The sequence below is a fragment of the Neltuma alba genome, unplaced genomic scaffold, assembly GCF_004799145.2.
Source record: "Neltuma alba isolate B1F8T4 unplaced genomic scaffold, ASM479914v2 tig00005490_pilon, whole genome shotgun sequence".
Classification (NCBI taxonomy): domain Eukaryota; kingdom Viridiplantae; phylum Streptophyta; class Magnoliopsida; order Fabales; family Fabaceae; genus Neltuma; species Neltuma alba.
The window spans coordinates 1-25,680 of NW_021634129.1; the positions used below are offsets into that span (position 1 = coordinate 1).

At 36.7% G+C, this 25,680-nt stretch overlaps 4 protein-coding genes across 4 annotated transcripts; 2 read left to right on the forward strand and 2 right to left on the reverse strand.

The window, feature by feature from the left end:
- Positions 1 to 84: 84 nt before the first annotated feature.
- LOC114747843 (OTU domain-containing protein DDB_G0284757-like) lies at positions 85 to 3,907 on the reverse strand (the record flags this gene model as incomplete). Its single annotated transcript, XM_028936187.1, has 7 exons — positions 3,619 to 3,907; positions 1,702 to 2,157; positions 1,431 to 1,603; positions 827 to 900; positions 610 to 664; positions 278 to 352; positions 85 to 158 (listed from the first exon to the last, which is right to left on the reverse strand). Coding segments are annotated over exons 2-7 (779 nt in total), but the record flags the coding sequence as incomplete, so codon positions are not given.
- A 1,296-nt stretch (positions 3,908 to 5,203) lies between these two features.
- LOC114747839 (ABC transporter G family member 28-like) lies at positions 5,204 to 11,234 on the forward strand. Its single transcript, XM_028936184.1, has 14 exons — positions 5,204 to 5,406; positions 5,487 to 5,563; positions 5,875 to 6,144; positions 6,347 to 6,410; positions 6,497 to 6,643; positions 6,897 to 6,931; positions 7,260 to 7,333; positions 8,034 to 8,929; positions 9,179 to 9,475; positions 9,620 to 10,111; positions 10,221 to 10,369; positions 10,471 to 10,760; positions 10,849 to 10,988; positions 11,078 to 11,234. The coding sequence occupies exons 1-14, from the start codon at positions 5,204 to 5,206 to the stop codon at positions 11,232 to 11,234; spliced, it is 3,291 nt and encodes a 1,096-aa protein (XP_028792017.1).
- A 1,000-nt stretch (positions 11,235 to 12,234) lies between these two features.
- Positions 12,235 to 14,400, reverse strand: LOC114747841 (protein LYK5-like). Its single transcript, XM_028936186.1, has 2 exons — positions 13,023 to 14,400; positions 12,235 to 12,380 (listed from the first exon to the last, which is right to left on the reverse strand). Exon 1 carries the CDS (start codon positions 14,363 to 14,365, stop codon positions 13,028 to 13,030), a length of 1,338 nt encoding a protein of 445 aa, XP_028792019.1. The 5' UTR covers positions 14,366 to 14,400; the 3' UTR covers positions 12,235 to 12,380; positions 13,023 to 13,027.
- A 5,666-nt stretch (positions 14,401 to 20,066) lies between these two features.
- Positions 20,067 to 20,747, forward strand: LOC114747840 (kiwellin-like). The gene has a single exon (XM_028936185.1). It carries the CDS (start codon positions 20,067 to 20,069, stop codon positions 20,745 to 20,747), a length of 681 nt encoding a protein of 226 aa, XP_028792018.1.
- The last annotated feature ends 4,933 nt before the right edge of the window (positions 20,748 to 25,680 follow it).

The following is a 25,680-nucleotide window of genomic DNA, read 5'->3' on the forward strand; positions in this document are numbered from 1 at the left end:
GATCCCATCAACAATACAGCTGGAATAAGTAACTACTTTTAAGCATAAACTAGTTGAACTAAGTTGGAAATAAGAGAAGGATACTTGGTCATTTTCTCCAAATAGTCTGCATAAGCCATTGGAACATATCCCTCGTATATATCTGGATACAACTTCAGCTGATTTGCAAAACGTACCAATCATAAATCACCAACAAGGAGAAATTCAACACAACCATGTATTGCTTAAAACTAATCAACCCTATTATCAAGGAATTGGCAGAAGATAGCCAGACAACCTGATTAACTACTTGTTCTCTCACAAATTTATGGTGCTCAGGCGTTCGATAGATTTGATCTGATAGTGCACGAAACTGTAAACATTACAAATTTAATAAGAATCTACTTGCAAAATGTAAGACAAAGATTAGCTCTTTAAACAGGATGTCATATACGTAATTGCATTAATATATTGATATGGCCAACTTTTAGTACCCTGGTCAATCCCATGGTCACACTAAGAGCATATAGAAGACAACTGTTAGCTCATTTATCATGTAATGACTTGGCCATGTAATCTTTGAAAATTTTATGACTTTTGACAGGCATACTTAGACAGAAAAGAAAAAACCTGACAGTTTCCATCTCCTTCAACTTTGGACTCAACCAACTCATATAGTTGCAGCCTGTGAACAAAAATTAAATAGAAGGCCTTATGCATGTGAAGCATAAGTTAATTGTAAGCATCCAATAAATAACTATGAATAAAAATTCCCCCATAGCAAAAGAAATAATCATAAATAAAAAGGTAGAAGGAAAAAAAATAACATGTTACTAATGAGCATTACCTGTGCAATAGCCTTTGATGATCTAAGGTTGCTGCGTCGATAGAAGGTATTTCTCCATTGATTCTAGGGACATGCTGTGTCAAGGATAATATACATAATAGATTGTTAGAGATAACGTAGAAGATATATTATTAAGAAATTATTAGACATATAACAGTAGCTAGAAACCGTTAGACAACCACCACCATGATGCTGGCTGAAGGGGGGAAAAAAATAACGCAGCTATAAACCTTAGAGCATAAACATCAGTAATTTCAGAATTTAAGACATAAAAAATTTCTTTTGTCATCCAGTGTCAGGGAAAGCCAATTGATTAAGGTATTAGTAAGAGGAAATAAAGCTGTCATAAGTTCATTATAAGAGGCAGCCCTATTCACAAGGCTCCCACCAGCTGGGTTTTAGGGAGGGAGAAATCTACGCGGCCTTACTCTTGGAAGCAGAGAGGCTGTTTCCAAGATTGAACCCATGACCTCTAAGTCACATGGCAGCAACCTTACTATTGCTCCAAGGCTTACCCCCTTTGTAAGTTCATTATCACCAGCAAAAACGAAGAATAGAAAACGTTTCAAAAACATAGCAATTGCACTTGAGAAGAGTAACTCACCGGAATTGGAACCATTTGATTCAGTCTTTTTCCCACTTTTCCATCAAGAGCATATTCATCAATCTGCTCCAATGAATAAAACCATTGATCTCCACAATATGAGTTCTTCTCAGAGCTAGAATATGAACTAGAAGGTTCCACATCATCTGCTTCTTCCTGATCATTTTGCTGTTCTATAAATTTTAAATAAATAAACAGAGCAAATTAGTAGCGTAGAAGACCTAGCAGCTTAAGAGGAAATCATATGGACATTCTTAGGTATAAAACATACCAGGAAAATAGCTACCAATTGGATGACTAGGCCACTCCTGCAGTGAATTTGATGATGGCATATTTTCTGACCAATCATATGAAGATTCAGAGGCTTCAGTCACTGCAAGTTGTGAGAATTGTTGCTGAAGAGCATGCGCCATTACTTCATCATTTTCTGTGTTGGTAAAATCATTATTATATTCCTCTTCCCTAAAATAATGCCCGTGATAACAATCTGCATTATCTTGAGTAACATCACCACAATATCTGCAATTACTATATGGACTAGCATCAAATAGCTGCAGGCCCCATCGTACAACATCTGGATCTTGCTCATAGGAAATCATCTCAACAGCTCATCTTCTCCAACTAGCCATGGTCAATTTCAAAACAATTATGGATGATGGATGTTATAATAATTTTATCTCAGGAGAGAAATTAGCTTTATGCAGCCATTTTTATACAGCTGTCACTCCTGCAAAACAACAATCAAGCATAAATTATTTCACGTACCAATTACCAGAGGATTTACTATAAAGAGCATGAAAAACAACTTACCCATATGCCAAGAATAATAGAGCTTAATGCAAATGTCACTATTCATTTGTAGTGTTTTGAAAAAGAATAAATGAAATCAACTTGTACCAGCTTCTCTGATGAATGTCTTGTTTCCAAATCAGAAATACTCAAACCTTAATTTAAATTCCAACAGAAGTTTATACTCATACTATTTTTATATAACACACAGCAAAAGATAATTTTCAAGTTGAGAAAAAAACGACTTTTGCTTCTTTATTAGCAACTACTAGTTTCAATGTATTAATTGGGTTTTCAAACTGGAAATCAGGATTTATGATTGCATCATTGATCACTGCGACACCACGGTGAAAATTATAAAGACATCTGGCTTTGATTTTGTTTTTTAGCTCGAGTCTCACACCAAGTTGCTATTAGAATCCAACTTTGATCTTATGCATTCTAAGTGCGCAGTTTTCAAGTCACACATGTAGCATCCCATAGAATTTACAGCAGTCCAATCTAATTACATCGGAGTCAGTTTAAAATTATAAATATAGAAATAGATTGGCAGCTGGTTAAGTGCAATGACCTATGAGACAACCAGCTAGAGAATTTTTGGTATTGACCACGTCAAGAATTTATCAGCTTATAGATTGAATTCTTAATGCAGAGTCACCGACTAATATCTGAAAGCTGGCTTTGCCCCTTGGGAGCTCGTATATACCGGCATGCATGAAAATATGTGTATGCTTAATACACCAGTATTAAAATATTTTAGGCACGCAAAGCAACTTGTAGATTGTGAAGTTCAAAACAATCCAAAAGAAAGTTTCCCCAACTATCACAATATACTGGTGATCGCGTCTATTGTACTGAACACTCAAGGAGCTATTCAGTGGAGGCAAAATAAGCTAAGTAATTCATGAAGCCACGAGACTGATTACAAGATAAATCCACTAAATGCGACGGATTTCAGGGCATACTAACGCAATACGGTCTAAAATAAGTTCACACCGAAAATTCGCTGAGTTACTTCCAATGTACAAAGAGATGGGGGGAAAAGTGAGGAAGAAAACAAAACTACATAAGAAATGGAAGCGGAAAGTCAAAGAATTTTGAAGCATACACAGCATTCATTAAATTAGTTCCACAAATAGAGCAAAAGAGAAGCGATGCGAGAAACAGAAGGAATAATTAAAAGATTTAAAGGCATATTCTTGCAATGTCCGATTCATAACCTCTCGAGTTTACTTTCTCAACATCCACAAAACGCATGAGACATCAGCATTCAATCTGATCGAACTTCAAGTAGGAAACGACATGAATGAATAATAAGAAATGAAGATGATCCAGTCAATCGAAATCAACATGAATGAAGAATAAGAAGTGACCAGCAGCGACGCATTGTGATATTCACCTTTAGATCAAACCGACAACGATTCATGTCAGGGTAAATCTATTCGAAGATGAAGATGATCCAAACAAAACAACCAAGGAGGTCCGAATCCGAATAATTGATCAATAACTGAACCAAACAAATTCAAATAAAAAAGTATGACATTTATTTAATAGAGTAGTGTATAGTGCAAATTATTGAAACGGGAAACGACGCCAAATGAGAGGACGAGGAAAATGGGGGAAACGAGAGAATCTTTGTAAAAAGGGGGCTTCAGCCTTCAGGTTCAGAAAAAAGGCTGAAACGGCAAAGTGACAGACATCACGAGGTTTTGTTCAGTGTTTCAGACGCGAATCTTTGAAGTGGAGGAGACTGTGACTGATGCTGTGAGAGAGAGAGAGACGCAGAGAGAGAGAGGGGGGGCGTGATTTATTTTATTTTATTTATTTTATTTATGGTATTTTGTTTGTCTGAATTCGAGCGAATCTTCAGAAAAAGCCGTGTCATTTTGCTGCATCTGGGAAACGCGGTCATCTGAAGTGGCGCCAAAACTGAAAATGTTAAGTGGTCCCAATGCCCCTTGATTTTTCTGTCTGGTCATATGTGGTTTTTGGGTTGAAAATTAAGCACGTTTCCCCCATTTAGCATCTGGTTTGGTTATTTGTATAAGAAGTGATTCGGCAAAACGCACAAATCAAGTTAACTCTCTAATATCATTGGAAAGCATTTTTTCAAAAAAAAAAAAAGATTATAGACATTTTTTTTTAGGCCAAAGACTAATTCAGGAAGGTACGTATCAAACTTTTTAACATAACTAATATAGTTTGTGTTATTAACAAGTTGTCAGAGAAAGTAAGATGTCTCGTAAGAAGAAAAATATAAGTTTATATCTTGAAAGTACACTTGTTAACTTTAATACTTCCCACCTAATAAAAATCAATATCAAATCTAAAATAATTTGAGAATACTTTGAATTGTAAAAAGAAATATAGTTTATATTGTGTAAAACTATATGTAAATTAAATACTTTATAAATCAAGTTTTCATATTTACAAGTTGAGTTATATGATAATAAATGTTTTTATATTTATTAATATTAAATGAAACTAATATTTATATTTATTTTTTACGTTAAAATCTATAGATATTTTTCTTGATTAGAAATCTAATGTGTTGATTGATGTGGACATGGTAATATAAGATTAACATTAAATCACACATATAAATATAGAAGTTTACTTTAGTCAACGAAAGTATAAATAAGCAAACAAGCAAATTCTGCGTTGTCGTCCTGCCTTCCTCACACTTCGCCAGATCTTCCTCCCCGCCATTTCTTGCTCCGAAAAAACGAACCATCTCTTCACGCTCAATTCTCTTTCTCTCCTATCTCTCTCAACGTCTCTGGTTCCAAAACAAAATCATAGAATTGCACCTCTGTTTTTCCCTTTACCGGGCCCTGTAGTTTTGAATCTCTGCTTCACATTCACCATGAATTTACCCTACGTTGAAATTGCGCCTTAGCTGCTGATATTCATACTTAGAAGAAATTTATGTTTGTGGAGCTGAAACCTAAGCTAATCCCAAAATAAAAAAAAAAAAAAAAAAAATGAACAACATAATCAGGAGGGTTGCTTTGGCTTTCATTGTTGCATTAAGCTGCTATTCGGAACAAGTTTCATGTCAGAACAACAATAAAAGCCAAGCTGCAGTTCAGCTCGTAGCCCAGGCCGTTTACGGAAGCATGTCTAGTTTCACGGGCGTCTTCAAGGACGAAATAAAAAAGAATTTGGGTTTTTGCATAGTTGATGTGTGAGCAATTTTCCCCCCATCTTTTTCCTATACTTCCGTCGCTTTCATTGCTCTGATGGGCTCCCATGTTTTTCCTCTAGAGATGCTGATTGGGACGGGGCATTTAATTTCACAAACGATCTGACATTTTTGACCTCATGTTCCCAGTCTCTAAAAGGTATAGAATTCCTTTCGTCAATCTCTTGTCACATTTCCCCTGTTAAATTGCCGATTGAGGCAGCTTTTCAGTTCCCTCAAAGATATACTTGGAGGGATATGCCTCAGTCACCATTACATTTATCACCAATCACTGCATCGTATTTTTTTCCCCATTCTGTTATTCATATATAAATCAAATTCACCAAAAGTTAGGCTTTTGGCATGGCATTTGCCTTGCCTGAAGATTGTTCTATTCTTCAAATTAGCATTGTTTCAATTTCAGCAGCATCACTTTCTGAGCATTTGGTGCTGAATTTGACGACTTTACAGGAGATATTTCACAGCGCATATGCACAGCAGCAGAAATCAAACTATATGCCAGTGGTTTTGACATAAAGTCGAAGGGCCAGTCTAACAACTTGCAGCCCAACAAGAACTGTAACTTGAGCGTTTGGCTTAATGGGTGCGAACCTGGATGGGGCTGTAGTGCTGCTGAGAAAGTTCAACTTAATAATACTAAGGACATCCCTGTCAGGTCCACTGATTGTCAGCCTTGTTGTCCGGGTTTCTTTTGCCCTCGCGGCATTACTTGCATGATACGTAAGTATTCATGCAAAGGCCCTTGAATGAGTAAAGAGAGAGTGAGCTATTTTCATTTCTTATTTGCTCTTATGGTGATGTTTTATCCTGCACTCTGCGCTATTGGCTAAATCACTTAGGCAAGATGTTTCTATTGTTCTGTTCTTGCCACAGAAAAAAGTTTCTAATTGACTTATTTGTTGATATTTTGTTCCTATTGAAGCTTGCCCTTTAGGTGCTTACTGTCCACGTGGGCAGCTCAATCAAGCTACTGGAATATGTGAACCGTAAGTCCACACATTTTGCACTTTTAGTTTTCCACATTTCTTTTTCATAGCATACATTAATATTTATCAGCAGAATCAATGTGCAGTTATCATTATCAGCTACCTGCTGGAAAGAAAAACCACAGTTGTGGGGGAGCAGATGTTTGGGCAGACATTTCAACCAGTTGGGATGTTTTTTGTTCCGCCGGATCTTACTGTCCGTCCTCCATCCAAAAAAATCCTTGCACGCAGGGGTATTGAGAACTATAACTGAACTTCAAAACTGTGTTTTCTATTTGCAAGTTGCTTCTTTATTTTCTAATGGGTCACATGATTTCAAATTGATCCTGAACAACTTGGCACCATGTTTATAATCTTCCTGCTCTCTTCCTCTCTGTTCTAATGTTATAATAGCCATATTTTTCCTTCATTCTTTTTTGTTGGTAAAATCGCCATATTTTTCTGTCTGAATTCTTTTTTAAAGTTACTTTGGTATATACATTGCAGACATTATTGCAGGACGGGCTCAACCGATGAAGAAAGTAAGTTTCACCAATCCTCAGATCAGACTCATTATCAGTCCTCTACACCCATTTTCGTATCCTCTAATGATGAAAACTAAATAATGTGACTATATAGAATGCATATTTCTTGTGTTGGCGATTTCGAAACAAAACCCGTGTAGGCGGGGAAGAAGCATTTCCCTTTTCCCCCTTAATTACCTGATACTTCCTTGACATACTTCTATGTCTAGTATTTATAGGACAAGTTACCGTTTGAGAAATGGAATGAACTTTTCCCTTTAGATTGAAGGCGAATCTACATAGTGCCAGATGTCAGTTTAACTGGACCTCTCTCTTTATTTCACAGGTTGCTTCAAATTGGCGAGTTGTAAGCCTCAATCGGCTAATCAAAATATAACTGCATATGGTGTCATGGTTTTTGTGAGTGATCTTAAACCTTTTCATATAATGTGAAGCATAGCTAATGCAAGTTCCGGAATTGTTATAGATATTGTCAATAACTTTTATACTTTATTATAAATTTTTAGTTATCCTTATTGAATCGTTATGGGGCTTTTTATGTACATAGACGCTGCGGATTCATACAAATCTCAGAAACCCTCAGTGTTGCCTAACCTGAAAGGACGAACATCTATTGCAAAAGTGTCAATCTCCACTTTAGTTATAGGACTATCATAATGAAATTAAATATAAGAGTCAATTGACTAGTCTGAGTAGATTAAGAAAATAAGTTAAGTTAGTTATTTATAATAAATAAGTGTTGTCTTTCCTAGAATATCCTTGCTGATCAAGTGTATTGGCTAGAACTACCAATATTACAATAACTATCTTGAAAAAAATGTACAAATATAAGAGACAAAGTAGATTAGGATTTTATATTTAGGATTAAAATAAAAACCAAATAAAGTCTTATATTAACGATAAGAGATAATATTTGGTAATACTTTCTCAAAATTATATTTTAATCTTGAAAAATTGACGACACTAACGTGTACCATCTAGAACTTCCAAAAATATACCAGGATGAAATTCTTTCCTTTCTATCAGATTGCAACCCCCGTCCCCAAACTGTGCATATCTCATCTCAATAGTAGAATTGACCATTCGGTTGTGAATGTAGGCTGGGTTGAGCTTCTTGCTTATCATCATATATAATTGTTCTGACCAAGTTCTTGCAACCCGAGAAAGAAGAATAGCAAAATCAAGAGAAAGGGCTGCTGCAAGTGTAAGAGAAACACAAGCACGTGAAAAATGGAAATCGGCGAAAGATATTGCTAAGAAGCATGCAGTAGGACTGCAAACTTCTTTATCACGTACGTTTTCTCGTAGAAAATCTATGAAGGGGGATCTGAAAGCTTTTGGTTCTAAATCTGCGTCAGAAACTCCCTTGCCACCTGCGCCACCAGCAAGTGCTGGTACATCATCGAAAGGAAACAAAAAAGATAAAAACAGCCTCACAAAAATGATCCAGAAAATTGAGGAAGACCCTGATAGTCAGGAAGGCTTTAATGTTGAGATAGGAGATAAAAATATCAAAAAGCAAGCACCCAAAGGCAAGCAGTTGCATACGCAAAGCCAAATTTTTAAGTATGCGTATGGTCAGATTGAAAAAGAAAAGGCTTTACAGGAACAAAATAAGAACCTTACCTTCTCTGGAGTTATTTCAATGGCTAGTGATATTGAGATCCGGAAGAGGCCTACGATTCAGGTTGCTTTCAAAGACTTAACTCTCACTTTGAATGCGAAAAACAAGCATCTTCTAAGATGTGTGACTGGGGAACTACATCCTGGTCGAGTTTCAGCAGTCATGGGCCCATCTGGGGCTGGTAAAACAACATTTCTTTCTGCTTTAACTGGAAAAGCAACCGGATGTCATACAACTGGCTTAGTTCTTATAAATGGCAAGGTTGAATCTATTCGGTCATACAAGAAGATCATTGGGTTTGTGCCACAAGATGATATTGTGCATGGCAATTTGACAGTAGAAGAGAATCTGTGGTTCAGTGCCAGATGCAGGTATTCCTCCTCGAACTCCTTGATCACCGCAGCCTCTTGGATGGATCTACTTTAAAAACGAATTGATTATGTTAAAAAGATTAGAATGTTGACTTTTCATATCTTCTTGCAGAAGTTTTTCACTGTTTGGTTGCTACTTGCCTGTATGCTTTATTAGTATTCTCATGCCTGTTACTTCCATAGATTTAATGAATTTTCTAGCTTCTGACTATTGTCAACTCACTTAGTAGAGTTTTCTTGCCATTGTAGACTTTCAGCTGATTTACCAAAAGCAGAGAAGGTTCTAGTCGTTGAGAGAGTTATTGAGTCATTAGGTCTGCAAGCAATCCGAGATTCTCTGGTTGGAACGGTGGAGAGGCGTGGAATCTCTGGAGGTCAAAGAAAACGAGTGAATGTAGGGCTGGAAATGGTTATGGAACCTTCACTCCTGATTCTAGATGAACCAACATCTGGTTTAGATAGTTCATCTTCTCAGTTATTGCTTCGAGCACTAAGGCGAGAGGCTCTAGAGGGTGTTAATATATGCATGGTCCTTCACCAACCAAGGTAAATTCAAACATAATGATAAGCAGCTGGAATTCAAAACGTTCATATTTCCCATTTTTTCTGTTGAATATTTGAGATCATTTGTTTTTCTCCTAAATCACCCAAGATAATACTCCCTTCTATTCTATTTTGGGTGTCCTCCAGTTACACACTGTTCAAGATGTTTGATGATTTTATACTACTCGCTAAAGGTGGTCTTATAGTGTATCATGGACCAGTGAAGAAAGTTGAAGAGTATTTTTCCAGCTTGGGGATTGTTGTTCCTGATCGCGTTAATCCTCCAGATTATTACATAGACATTTTAGAAGGGATAGTAAAACCAAGCTCAAGCACAGCAGTAAACTATAAACAACTACCTGTTAGATGGATGCTTCATAATGGGTATCCTGTTCCTTTGGACCTGCTTCAGGGTGTCGAAGGGATGGAAGGCACAAGTGGTGAAAGTTCCACACATGGGGCAGCTACTCCAGCAGCAGAAGCCGAAGATCCGTCTTTAGCTGGGGAAATTTGGCAGGATGTAAAAGTCAATGTTGAGAAGCAGAAAGACTTCTTTCGATATACTTTCTTTACTTCAAATGATTTATCTAATCGGGTAACCCCTGGAGTCTTCCAACAATACAGATACTTTCTTGGAAGGTAAAGTACAAAAGAGATGAGCGGTGGCGAGACTCATTACCAAACAACTGAGCAATTTCTCCCAAGTGACGTCCTTGCTAAATTTTGCTATATGATGGGTTCCCTGCAGGTCTGGTAAGCAGCGGCTACGAGAGGCTAGAACACAGGCCGTAGATTTTCTAATTTTGTTACTTGCTGGAATATGCTTAGGAACACTTGCCAAAGTGAGTGATGAAACATTTGGAGCAACTGGTTACACATATACTGTCATAGCAGTATGTAAGTTTCATCTTAATTTCTTCTTGTTACTCCCAGGATTGGTGAGATTGCCTGCCATTTTTGTCATCTATACTTCTTTACTAACAGTTTCTTACTTTCAGCACTCCTTTGCAAGATCGCGGCTTTGAGAACATTTTCACTGGATAAGTTGCACTACTGGAGAGAGAGTGCATCTGGCATGAGTAGCCTGGCTTACTTTCTTGCAAAGGATACAGTTGATCATTTTAATACACTCATAAAGCCGGTGGTCTATCTCTCAATGTTCTATTTCTTCAACAATCCTAGATCCTCTGTCGTAGATAACTACTTTGTTTTGCTGTGCTTGGTGTACTGTGTCACTGGCATAGCTTATATATTGGCGATCTCACTTGAACCTGGTCCTGCCCAATTGGTGAGCATTATTGTTCTATATCTTTTTTCACATTTAGTGGTGTGGGTTTGCCTAACTTCCAGTCACAAGCCGTTGCTACGTTTTGCAGTGGTCGGTGTTACTTCCAGTAGTTTTGACACTTGTAGCAACCAGTGATAGTGTAGCTGAGAGCTCATTTATGGGCAAGGTAGCTGACGTTTGCTACGCAAAGTGGGCTCTTGAAGCATTTGTGATATCAAACGCTAAAAGGTTTTACACCCCCAAAGTTTCTTCCTTTTCGTTGCTTACCTTCAAATACTGGCTTCTATACTGATATTAAATTTGCCTATCTGGTTTAGATATGCTGGGGTTTGGTTAATAACCCGATGCGGTGCACTAAATCTCCGTGGCTATGATCTCAACAACTGGTATCAATGTCTCATTTTTCTTGTGGTAACGGGAGTACTTAGTCGCATTGTGGCATTCTTTTGTATGATCACTCTCCAGAAGAAATGAGTTCAGTTCTTCAGTTCCTCTTTCTTTTTGTACTATATAAAACAAAAACAGAAAAACCAAGACACAGAAAGTCCAAGATTCTTAATTGGTGCTGCAGTTCGATCAGGGCCTTCGGCCACTACTTGATAGAGCAGTGTGACAAGGTTTGGATCGTCGCGGAGGTGAATTATGTACAGAAGAATGACCGTGTAGTCTCTGACACCCATTCTAACGTAGCATTGGAATGACTTGAACATACATACGCCCCCTTCTCTCTAGTAATGGCCACAAACACTCTTCTTGTGTAAGTAAATACATCCACAATAATGTAACAGGTCATTTTGAAGGTTTAGTGCTTATTCATTGAATAATAGATTATAACTTCGATTGGAATCTCTCTTTTGGGTTCCAGAGAAGCTACCAAAAATGGATCACATGACTTCAATAAATTAACGAGCCGTTATAATAATCACCCTTAAAAGAAACCACAAGAAGAATAGGAAAAGGAACACGCTTGTCTTTTGATAAAAGAAATATGATTCATTATGTTCCACTTAACACGGCCAAATTAGATCCTACATGCACCGATCAGTTACGTCAGTACTAAAAAGTTTGACAATTGTTTTATTAGATTAGTTTTTTTCCCCAACAAAACGGATAATAAAAGAAAACACCAAAAGTTAACCTAGGTCCAAGTTCAGTAGTTTCCAGAAACCTTCTATAAAGGTGATTAGAGCACTGTTGGTAATAACCTCGGCCGTAATAGAAGTAGTTGGAGTTAGGCACCGCGTATGTAATGACTAGAGACTAGTTGGTAGGGTCAGTGTTACCCTTCGCCCAATCGGACCTTCATATCCCAACTAGAACTATCCCTGCGGGATCGGGTGTTGACTCAAAGGAAAAGGGGAAAGAAATCAGTCTTTCTAAATTTCGTTGCAATAGTTTAATTCACTTTAGATTTTTCAAAATTAAAAAATCCAATTGATTAAACCTCTTAACAGCCAACTCAAATAGCAAAAGAAAACAGAAATCTTAACGTAGCCCGTTTTCTTTTGTTAACCTCTTTTTCCTTCGTTTTATGGGAATTCCTTGTTATATTAAGCGTTGAAACTAAGGATTTTCAACTCAGGCCTCCGGGTCAATGCCCTCCCCAGTTGATCCCTTCCTCTGCAACCAAAATCCAAATCATCCATGTTCCCCGGGAAAATTGATAAAAATTCAACTTCAGTAGCTATCATACTATGGCTCATACAATTATCCATCTTTAATCAGCTCACGATGTCATATGATCATGCCTAATTAGTTAATATGCAAAAATATACCGTTGATCCTTGAGCTTCATGAAAAAGCTTTCGATCTAAATTTTAAAAAGCTTCAATCCTAAAATTGTCGGTATTAAATAATATTTAATATTTTCTATATTAATTATTATTTTGAAAATTAAACTCAATATTATCATCCTTTTTTAATAACAATTTTAACGTTAAAGAACCAAAAATGCACATTTTAAAAGGACTAAGAGTGTATTTTAAGTTAGTCAATACAACTCGAAGAGGTCTGAAATTGAAAGCAACACGTTTTACTTTTTTTATTGCTTCTACCATTGTTAAATGCACTCCCGTCTCCCGCTACCCCCGCCAATTCATCACACTAAATGATGATAATCAACAATCGAATCAAAGAATTTTCTCTGTTGAATTTTTTTTTTTTGGGCCAAACTCTGTTGAAATTTAAAAGCATGAACAAATCTGACGAACATAATTATTTCCCCCCTCTCTCTTGGGGAACAAAGATTGAAGAAGAAATTACCAAACTCATCGAGGAGCGAATGAGGCTGACAGAATATCAGTGGGCGTCTTCACGTTATCGGACCAGATCTTAGACTTCAGATATAGCCTCGAGATTTTTCCAGCGACGCGTCCCATATTGGGTCTCTTATCTGGATCCACGTGTACGCACTCAAGCGCTACACGCGTCACCTCCTCTGCCACCTCGACCGGGAACGAGTCCCTCAGCCTCCGGTCTATCCATCTCCTCAGCCTCCCTTCCACGCCGCCGCCCCCGGCGGGATCACCGTCCAGAACGGCCCTCGCCTTATCGATCACCGAGTTGCTCACGAACTCCCCGGTTTTCTTATCGTATTTGAACTTCAACGGTTCGTCTCCGGATAGCAACTCCAAGATGACTACCCCAAAAGCGTATACATCGGACTTCTGGGTCGCCACGCCAGTGGATTTGTATTCCGGCGCCATGTACCCTTTTACGCCCTCGAATTTCTTGTTAGAGCTTCTCGATCGTCTCAGGTCCTTTGATTTCGTGGAAGATGGGGAGGTAGATGGCTCCTCTGTAATCTCTTCCATCTCTTTCGCATTTTCGCTCTCTTCGTCGATCTCACCGCACAGCTGTGAGGCGCCGAAGTGTGAAATCCTGGCGTTGAACGAAAGTTCTGTCACGATTATCGCACTGCTCTTGATGTGGTTGTGCACCAAGCTTAGGGTTAAGCCGGTTTTATTGTGAATGTAATCAAGTCCTTCGGCGAGATCCGTAGCAACCTGCATTCTGGAAATCCAACTCGACAGGACCGTGAAGTTAACGTTCTTCGTATTTCGCAGACAATCGGAGAGATTAGCTCCATTCACGAAGTCGTACACGAGGTAGATGTGTTCGCCGGAGATGCAAGCACCGACGAGCTTGATGATGCTGACGTGGTGGCTACGGCAGATCACAGAGAGGCGATCTCTGAGTTGATTCGTCTGGAGCTTGCGACGGAACTTGCGCTGGAAAACAATGACGTCTCTGCCTCTGAGAACACATCGCCAAGAGGGAGTGGAGGAGGAGGAGGAATAACGCTTGGCAAGGAAATTGTTGGTGGCGGAGCGAATTTCAGAGAAGTCATAGATGTGGGGGTTTTCAGGGAGGCTGCCTCGAAAACTAGCGAGAGAGGTTCCGCTGGAAATGGAGGTGTCGGAGGTGAGTTTGAAACCGGAGGAGGCAGAGTAAGGGGCAGTGCTGGGGTAAGAAGTGGAGGGTTCGTAGGAAGAAGAGGCGGCGGGGGCGGGTAAGGTGGGACGGGAAGATGATGGGATTCCTGATTTCGAAGTGCGGGGTTTTCGAGGGGAGGAAGCGTCGACGGCCATTTTGGTTTTACACATTCAGGGAAAAGGGGTAACGAGTAGATAAACAGGAATTGCAGAAAAGTCTGAAATCTGAAATAAATGGGATGCGGTGGACAAGCAAATTGATGGCCGACAAAAATAATTAAGAAATTAATTGGCGAGTGAGAGTCATATCGACGGAGGAACCCGCACGGGCACAGATAACGTCGCCGCCTTCGCCGACTCTGACCCCAGCGAGAAAGAGTCTTTCTCATCTCCCAATTGTTTAAGGTAGCGGCGAGCGGCATACGCCTGACTTGTCATGCTTTTCCTTCTTTTTTTTTCCTTTTAAATTAAAAAAAAATCATAAGAAATCCTCATTGAAAGAAAGTTTGAAACATATGTTTTAAGTCTTTAGATTTTTTTTTAGTTTAGTTTCTTTATGAAGTAATATTATTACTCCCCTATATTAAAGAAGAAAAGCCTCACTCCATTGCCGCCATCAGTGCTCGGATGTTGTTCACTGAAGAATAATTGGGAAAGAGAGCAGCAAATGGATTTTGTAATAAAAACTGCAAACTATATACTGCTTGAGTTCTAAATATAAGATTTATGCACTACAAAATAAGTTTTGCACTATAAAATAGGTTTTATATTTAGAACTCGAGGAACATATTACAAGATAAGAGAATTAACGAGAAAAATTAAGATTAGCTTTTGTCTCTTAGTCCTCTTGTAAGAAGCGAAGAATGATTAAGGATATAAGATTTTTTTTTTCCACGTACAAGTAAACTTTGTGGAATAATCTGCTGGTCAAATCAGATACTCTCGTGTCAATTCCTGTGAACAAGCAATTTTATTTCATCTAAGATAGCTCTAAAGAGAGAGTAGCTATCAAATGAACTGCCTCAAATCTCAAATGAATATTTTCCTAAAGCTGTGAACCCAGCGGAGGGGATTGTTGTCCCTCCATTTTTGAATGCGGACTCCGAAGTCACATCCCAAATCAACGTTCACACTGAGACAATGCAGCGACCTTGGTCTCTGGCATGGTTTATTGGCGTCAAAGGAATGGTAGGGAAGGGAACAGGGGAACAGGCCGCAAGAGATTCCCTCACCTCTTCGTGGCGTGTTGCTGCCCGGTGACAATGATAGATGAGTCCATTTGACACTCCAAGTTGGTTCAGATTCCAGTGGAAAACCACATGGGCTACTTTATAAATAAATAAATCATATGATTTCAACCATGCCGGGGGTTTAATTTAATTAGGTCTACCCAAGAAAAGATGGCCGGTGTGATGTCATTGATGACATATATTACCATAATCACAAACAAATATCACTCTTGTTAGTTTCCGCTACATATCAGTTAGGTCCCTTTCGCCTCCCGAATGGCTGCGTGCAAAAAATAAGTTACTTATTACTCATTTAATTTACCCTTTTTTTTGGGTTTCATCATATTTGTAGTATCTTAAAGGGCTGTTTTTAGTTTATAGTATCTACTTTTTCGAGGTAACGGCGCCCGAATTTAATTTGCTGACTGCAACCCATTCAAATTGGCCTGTCCAACGAATACTTGAAGATGTTCTGATGTTGTGATTAACTTTATCATTTGTAACTGTTACACTTTTTCATATTATTCTAATATTTTCGATGAAAGAAATGCCGCATCTTTTGTGCTGCTCGGCCTCTCCTACCGTCCTGAGATTTTTTCAGAGTCGCACGTCACCGTAGGTTTGTTGATTTTGTTGACATAGTAAGGGCCTTTAGAGAACACTTCTCTCTTCTTCTTCTTCTTTTTAAATCCAAGCTTTACAAAACCTTTTTTTTTTTTTGCTAGGTACGTATATATTTTTACGAGAGGCTGTTCGAATATTGTAGAGTACTAAATATGAACACATCTTCTAATAAAAATTCAAACTTTAATTCCTCAGGGCTAGCTCATACTGTTACACTCATTTTTCCTTAGTTCTAGAAAACCTTTTCATCTGGCGTATTTGTTGACCCCTGCCTTTGGATACAGTGTTTTTGGTTTTTGGACTCAAGAAAAAACAGAACGACAAACAGGTTCTAAGCCCATAAAAATCTACTGGGCCTTTTAAGAAGGAATGGGTATGTCTACCGGGCCTCCTAAGAAGGAAAGAATATGTAGGGACATGAATGGATCAACCAACCCAGGCTCATCATCTAAAGGAGTCGTCCAAATCAACAATACGTTTGAAGATGGGCAAAGACTTTGTATCGATCCGAGCCCGAGGGCCACCCAATAACTTGTAAAAATAAAAAATAAAAAAACTTTGAGACATAAATTTTGTATGGCAGACATTTGTTTTGACATAATTATATGAGACCTCAGCATAAATTCTGATTTCCCTACAATATTTACAAAGCCCCATAACCGAATGTTAGGAAAAAAGTTTCGATCAAGTGAAACGGAGAGAGAAATGGCACTCTTCTAATGATTAATATAAAACCTATTTAACTAATTTAATTAGATTAAGAAAGTTAGCTTAATTAATTACAATAAATATGACATTTTTTCAAAGAATCTATAATTATCTTTTTTAATACCTTATATCTCTCTCCTGTATACTCGATTATGATTAAGAGAATATCAATAGGAATAATTTAAAAAAAATTGATAAATATGAGTATATTTTTCAAGATAAATGGTAGAAAGTATATGGAATATTTCTAGACCTGATAATACGTTCATCATAGTTGCAAGCTGCCATCATGTAACCGATAAAGATTCGAGGGGTATTTGGATGAAACCAAGTCATGGTTTGGAGAATAGATTCTATGGAGAAGAGATTTTTGTGAAGAATAGATTTTGTAAAAAAATAATTCTGATAAATGAAAGTTTTTAGACAGTTGTTATCAGAAGCACTTTTTTATATATACAAATTACTAAAAAAAGCACGGGTTAATATGATAATTACATAAAAAAAAGATTTTATTATATATTTTAATTTGAAGGAATAAAATTGTTAATAATATATTTTTTACTAACATAACTAATAATACATAAGATAATATAATTAATAAATAATTAATATGTGTATATATATTTATAAGATATAAGATTAAATATGTTTATAAAAAAATAATTGAGGGATATTAAAGTCATATTATTGTTCAGATCTACTTTAACAGTATGGGTGGAAGTAGGCTAGGCCCCTATCAAGAGCCTACGGTCTAGCCTACTTTAAGCTTGGCCTAGCCTATTTAGTAAATAGGCCAGACTCAGGCTTAGGAGTTAATGGATTTACCCAGGTCAAGAGACCGATAAATGATTTTTATATTCGAAACCCATTAAAAAAGAAGGGACAATCAACGAGAAATCAAATCATACAGAAATGATAAAATAAAGAAGCTAAGGCCTTGGCCCTGAAAATGCTATAAGGTGCTCAGAAATGGTTGAAGTAGTTGAATAGGAGGATCACTATGACTATAGCTCTTGGTAAATTTACCAAAGATGAAAACGAATGAGAGGAGTATGTCTGGGAATCAACTAGTAACGAAAAAAAGGATCATTTGTTTCTTGAACAATTCTTTCAAAAAATGAATCCGCCTGATTTATGAGTAATAAGATAATTCATGACTTAGGAGAGGGGAACAAGCACACTTAGAGAGCGCAGTACAACGAAAAGTTGTATGCTGCGTTCGGGAAAGATGAATCACTCCCGAAAAGGAATCTATTGATTCTCTCCCAATTGGTTCTGACTTCAAAGAATACGCCCTTTTTGATGAAAAAATGGAAATACTATCTTATCCATTTATGGCAATGTCATTCCTATTTAGATAAACAAGCTAGGCCTATTTTTATAAGGCCTAGCCTACAAGCTTACAGGCTTGGCCTATTTAACTTTTTTTTTTAATTTACAATATTATATAATATAATTTAGATCAATTTTACAAATTATTTATAAAATTACTAACTTAGCCATAATCATAAGTCTCACATCCTATCATTCACACACAAATGCAACCCTTTCATCAATCAATCTTTTACCTCTACATTTCTTTTCTTTGATCACTCAAGATGACTGCGTTAGCTCACTCCCTCTCCCCTAATTTACGTTATTCACTAAAGCATAATAATTGTAGTAAGTTTGTTTTAGTGATGCCCAAATGAAATATCATAATACTGCTAAAAAAGCAAGAGGTAAAATCTAGTTTTACATGCCACTTGTTAGGTTTGGTTGATTTTAGAAAATATATCTCCTTAGTCAACATATAATTGGTTTTTCTTATTCATATTTGCTGGAACAATTATTGTCACTAAGCATTCTTTTTCCTTACTAGACTCCTATTATCTTATATTGCATGTGAGAATAGATCCTAAGCTTTTAAGACATAATGTAAGCTTTAAAATAGGTTTGAAGAGTTATACATAAATTTGGAGGCATGTGCTTTTAAGCCTATTTAAATATCTAAATTTTAAGTAGGCTTTTAAAAAGGCTTTCAGGCCTTATCAGGCCTTTTGAAGGCTCAGGCTCGAGCTTAAAAAAAAAAGCCTACATGCAGGCTAAGGCTCAAGCTTAGACTTTAGATCTCTAATGCAGGCCTAGGCCTATTTAGTTAAAGCTTAGCCTAGCCTAGCATATTTCCACCCCTATCTGACAGACACAATCATACTCTCCAATTTGAATCAGAAGCGTAATGGATTCACTTCTCCTGAAACTCTAAAACCATGGTTTCGGATTATTTCTCCAAAATTGATGCTGGTTGGGTGACATTCCACCCAAATCATGGTTTTGCCTCCCAAACTATGGTTTTGAAGGGCATCCAAACAGGCTCTCAGAGAACAACAAGAAGAAAATAGAAAGCCAGTAGCTGCCAGAATGCGTACATTTTTTTAAAAAGCAAGTGGAACAGATAAGACGAGAGAATTGGATCTTAGCTATAGTGTTAAAGCTAGCTTCCATCCCCAGCTTGAGTTTGGGTACTATCCTCTCTGTGCAAGTTGATTCAACGAATGAAGCACCAAAAGGTTTAATTTTCATCAACACTATACTATCTTCGCTTAATTATAAGATGTCATTTCTAATAAATGAGTTTTATAATTAGAACCGGAGGTAATATTTTTTCCAGTGCTAATTTAAATGATGAGGCTTCTTTGTATTTTTATCCTACTCAAGTGTCACTCTATTAGCTTCTTCACGTACACACACAAGCATGGTGCTTAGGATTCAACTGCTGTGCCAAGATGTGTACATAGTACGCGGGTTATGATCTTAAAGGCAGAAAAGGGGAATGCCTTCCCTCAAACATGTAGGTTACGTATGAGGTACTTCTCTAGTCTTATTTACACGATAGAAAGAAAATATATTTTTTGGTCTTATTTATAGAATACTGAGAGAAATTTTTATATAGATATATAATTTTACCATTTATTTATTATTATATTAACTTTGTTTCCATGACGTATAATATATTAAATAGAGATAAATTTAAAAACTTATTAAATTTTAAATAAAGTTAATAAAGTTTAAAATTTTATATATGTAAAATACGTTAAAATGACTCAGAATCAGTATAAGAGGAATAAGGCGTAAATGATTCCAGATTCCTTGGCTTGGTCAAAACGAAGAGGACAGTAAATGCATGACCTTGAAGGCAAATAAATTTCAAAATCGGAGACTTCAATACTTCAGCCCATACCCCGGCTTCCACGGCGTGAGACTCTATATAAGGACGCTCTCGATCGAGTTTTCTTCCGCGTAAGAGCCACATATTCACAAATATAGTTCACATGGCTATTCTGACCTTCTACTTCTTAGCCTTCTCTTTCCTCTGCAATCTCTCAACTCTTCCTGTGCTCACCAATGCTGTCTCCGACTGCGGCGGAAGCTGCACCACCCTCAACGACTGCGCCGGCCAGCTCATTTGCATCAACGGCAAATGCAACGATGATCCTGAAGTGGGCACGCTCATCTGCCGAGGCGGCGGCGGTGGCGGCGGAACCTGCCAGGCTTCCGGCAATTTAACCTGCAACGGTAAATCCTATCCTCAGTATCGTTGCTCCCCGACAGTCACGTCCTCCACGCAAGCCATCCTCAACCTCAACGACTTCAGCGAAGGCGGCGACGGCGGAGCACCGTCCGAATGTGATGAGCAGTACCATAGCAACTCGGAGCGCGTGGTGGGGCTATCGACGGGATGGTACAACAACGGGTCACGGTGCGGGAAGATGATAAAGATCACGGCCAGGAACGGGAAGAGCACGACGGCGAAAGTGGTGGATGAGTGTGACTCGGTGAATGGGTGTGACAGCGAGCATTCGGGACAGCCACCGTGCGGGTATAACATCGTGGATGGGTCGCAGGCGGTGTGGAATGCGTTGGGGCTTGATTCGTCGGTGGGTAAAGTAGAGGTCACCTGGTCTTTTTTACCTGATGAGCATCAGCTGGTCTGCGTGATGAGCTACTCGTAAGAAAAATTAAATAATAGAAGCAAGATAAACAACCACAGTACGTAGCTAGCTGCTTGCTTTGCTTTGAATTTCTCTGGTCTGGAAATTAATCTCACAAAGCAGGAAAGTAATCCCTACTTGAACACGACGAGCATCCTTGTAATACTTCTATAATGAAACTTCAATGTTCCCTCCTTCTCTCTCTCTCTCGCAGAGGAAGATATTGCGAATTTCGTGGAAATAGAATCTCTATGTTCTTTAATTTGATATTTTTAGCCGTTGTGATGTTCTTGGAGTTAGTCACAAGATCACATTCTCGAAGCGATAGCCGATAGCAATTGGGGGGGGGGGGGACCCTTCAGGTATGTCGCATGCAATTATTGATTAAATCATGATTATCTCATTGGACAAGAGCAAATGAACAATGCGAAACATATGATATCCTTATCCTCTTCGCGATGAATACTCATTCATGGTTGATCAGAAGAATGAAATCAACAGTAATCCAACCATTCAAAAGTTAATATCAACAGTGCAGATTTAAAATTTTTAATATGTAACTTATTACTAATAATAGATTTATTTTTTAAAAAAAAGTGCTAGTAACAAGATTATATTTTAAATTTTGTATCGGTTAAGATAAAAATTAATTAAAATACATAAAAACTATACAAAATTAATCTGAATAGTTCAAATTAAGATGAGCACTACATGCTCATCAATTTGATGGACATGAAATGTGCTTCAAAAAATAATCGGGTTGGTATCTATCTGGATTTTTTGGGGGTATAATATGAGGATTTTTATTTTTAATGAGAGTACAAATAACCAATTTTATTTGATCTTTCAATTTAATTGAAGTATTAAACATTTTCATGATCTTTCATATGTAAAAGCTATGGATGAACTTATATACTTCTCTTGTTTTATTTATAAGTTATTTTCAACATATTTCACATAAACAAAAAAATAAAATCTTAAATTTCATTAACTCTCATTTAAAATTCAACAACTTTTCAACTTTATTTCTATTTAATATATATTATTCCTCATATAAACGAAGTGAATACAGTAATAAATAAAAAGTAAAATTATAGATTTATATAAAAAATTCTTTTAAATGACCTATAAATAAGACTAAAACATATTTTCTTTCTATCCTATAAATAGAATTAGAGGAATGTAATTTTCCCCTGACTCACCATAATGTCCCGGTAACGTACGCGTAATGTTGGCGTACAAACTGGTCCATTAATTCCTTCTCTGATGCGTCATTTACTCATTTTCTTGTTTTATCGTTTTTTCAAAACTCTGTCCAAGAAAATACTTTCGGAACCCTACTTTGGTTTTAGAAACCAGGTGACTCGTAATATATTTAATACTTCTTTTTAATATTATAATTATTTAATTTTATTAAGAAGAGAGAAAGACATAGAAGTATAAAAATGATTTATAAATGTAAAAAGAAGAAACTTTAATAAAAATAAAAAATTTGCTAATTTAATATATTTTTTTGGTATGCAAGTGTTACAAGTGATTTATATTAAAAATCACAATAAAACCAAATTAGGTTCAGGGCCAAGCCACGTGGAGGGGCGTGGGCACCTTGGATGGGTGCCTAAGTTGTAAGTCGGTCCATGCATAAACTGGTCCATTAATTTCTCCAAGTCTTTATCTTTATTTTTTATGTGTCATTTTCTTGCTTTTTTTCTGTTAAATAAAATTGCTCCGCGAATTAATTAACAAGATCGCAGTCTTTGGAAGAAAACTGAGCTTGGCATGTGCTTGAAACCAATTAGCTCTCATTCATACTTCTTAAACTTTCTTCAAAATAAATATATGTACTATTTTATTATTCTTTTTCTTTGACAGAGTTTGAGTGTGTGTATATATTTTGGCTAAGCACAGATATTTTTTTATTAAAATTAATTTTTTTCAAAGTATGTTTTTGTGAGAATTTGAATCTTGATTTGTATACGTGGCTAATGACTTTTATGGCGGGTCCGATCATACTTATAGATGAAGCAGGGACCTTCAATTTGGGCCTTTGGTAAACGAGACGGAACCCTTTGGGATAAAGTTGGGGCCACTGAGGCCCGAAAGCCTTATCACTTGGCAACCGATCGACCAACGTTGTGCGGATTATTGTGACTGCCAACAAGTGACAATAACAATCCAATACGGAGTCTCAATATTAAGATTCATCATAGTTTCCTGTGCAACACTGCTTTAATTTACTGACAGAGAAAAATAATTAGTTCCCTAATCTCTGATTCCACTGTCTGTGGTTATCCCTGTAAAAATCTCAAGAGCAAAGTGAACTTCCGGACAACTTGAAAACTATGTCTGATTGATCCAGCAATAACACCGAAGCCGGATTTATAAAAAGTTTTGCATTTTAACGGAAAGTATTCGAGCACCCTGAGCCCTGAGTTGAGGCATTTGTTCTTTTAGTTTAAAATGGACAAGTCTTATCATTTCAATGAGCTCTCTGATTCGCTAGGGACTGAAATTAATAAGGAAAGACAAGATCCGTAATGAACATATAAGAAAAAAGTTGAAGTGGCTACTATTGATGAGAAAATAGTATAAAAACCGATTGAGATGGTTTGGTCACGTGTAAAGACAGTCTTGAGACCCAGTTAAGCAAACAGTATGGAGTCTCTAAAAAAGTAGAGGAAAGCCAAAGACAACGCTTAATGAAATCATTGAGAGAGATCTTTCAATTAACAATCTATCCAAAGATTTGGTTTTGGATATGGCTCAATGGCATCGTGTGATCCATGTAGCTAACCCACCTAGTAGGATAAGTTTTGTTGTTGTTGTTGTATCTTGGTCGTCCTAGATTATCTAAGCCTGCGCAATACGCTTGCCATTCCATTGGTGGCAACGTGGCTGGTATTCTTTCCGACTTTCCATGAATCCTATTTGAATAAAAACACCAGATTGTTTCTTTTTGGGATTATTGTACGTACACTCATACAGAGTCATAGGACTGAAACCCTAAATGCAAAAGGAGGGACCAAAGCAAGGAAACCAGCAAGCATAACTGAAAGTGGGGATGCACTGGTGTGAATTTTGATGGTGTTGATGATATGATGGCGCGAGAAGAAGAAGAAGAAGAAGACCCCGAGGCATTTTGAGCACAGAAAAGCAAATACTTTTGTTCTCTTTGAAACCCCCGTTTGGTAAAAAGCTTCATGATTATGGATCTTCATCATCTCTTTGTGGCTGCCATTGATGAATAATTAACGAGTTGAAGCTTTGTTGTCGTTTTGCGACTGGAAAGAGAATAGAACATGTTCTATCTCCCATGATCTCTCTTCAAGGCCCCAGGTCCCACTTGTTCAATTTAGATCCGTTCATGTCATCCAGCAAATGAATTCAGGCCAAAAAAAAAAAAAAAGAAAAATCCAGCAAATGAATGGTCAAATGCGACTGAGAAATCATTCATTCTACTTTCTTGGTGAAATGTAACGCCCACCGCCCATTACCTTCAATTTATTTTAATTAGATTTTAAATATAAAACTTTAATTTATTTTGCTTATCATATTTGTTTTTTTTAAGGTGATCCTTATAATAATAGTAATTCTAGTCAATACACTTTATTAACAAGAGTTTTTGAGAAAGATAAAACTTATTTAGTATGAATAGCTAATTTAACTAATTTTCTTAATCTATTCAAATTAGCCAATTAACTTTTATATTAATTGGAATCTTTTGTTAAAAAAAAAATCTCCTATTGAAATGACTTTCAAGTATCTATGGGTTAATGAGATAGTTAAATTATCAAATACCAATGTTGTCTAAAAAATGGACTTGTTTTTATCAAACGCATCATCTCAAAGAATACTTTTTATCTTGTATACAATGTCTTATCCTACTCATGAAAATTGTGAAAAGATAGGTTGAAAAAAAGACCTTCGAAGTTTACTTATTGATGGACAATTTATAGATATTTTCATAAGAATTTATTGAGTTTGGAGACATATCCTGAACGCGTGAATTCCTACCTCAATAAACTTTTTTTGTACAGGAAAAAAAAACTCATCTAAGTTTATACACTTGACACGAGGATATATATATATATATATATATTTACATATATACTGTCATCCTCAATAACTTGAACCAGCAGAATATGTGATCCATACCCCTTAACAGACACACATGCCCGCTCTAATCTTATCACTTGAGGGGACATTAACTAGAGCTGTGATATGTAAGGCCACACACCCACTTCGCTTTTGCTGACTTAGGGGTTATTTGGGTATCATCCCAAACCATAGTTTGGAGATAGAAATTGCCAAACACGCAGAAAAAAACAGAAACCATGGTTTTGGACTCAAAACTATGGTTTCAGAAGAAGTAAATTCATTTTACTTCTGGGTCAAATTGAAGAATATGATTGTGCATATCAAAGTAGATCTCAATGATAATATGACTTTAACACCTCTAAATTATTTTTTATAAACATTTTAATCTTATATTTTATAAATATATATACACATATTAATTATTTATTAATTACATTATCTTATATATTATTAATTATGTTGGTACAAAGTATATTATTAACAATTTTATTCCTTCAAACTAAAATATATTATAAAATCTATCTTTTATATAATTATTATATTAACTCATGCTTTTTTTAGTAATTTGCACATATAAAAAGTATTTATGATAACAATATCCAAACACTCTCACTTTATCAGAATCACTTTTTCACAACATCTATTTTCTCAAGAATCTATTCTTCAAAAACTATTTTTCGAACCATGGTTTGGCTTCATCTAAACATTTTTTTAGACTCAGACTCATAAGTGGCTCTTTAATTGGTAATTGTCGCTTTAATCATGGAAGTGAGGAGCCGAATTGGGTGCAGGACACAGTTTACTCACCAACTGACGTCCAGACGTTTTTAAATTAAAGTTTGTTTACTTTGAAGCA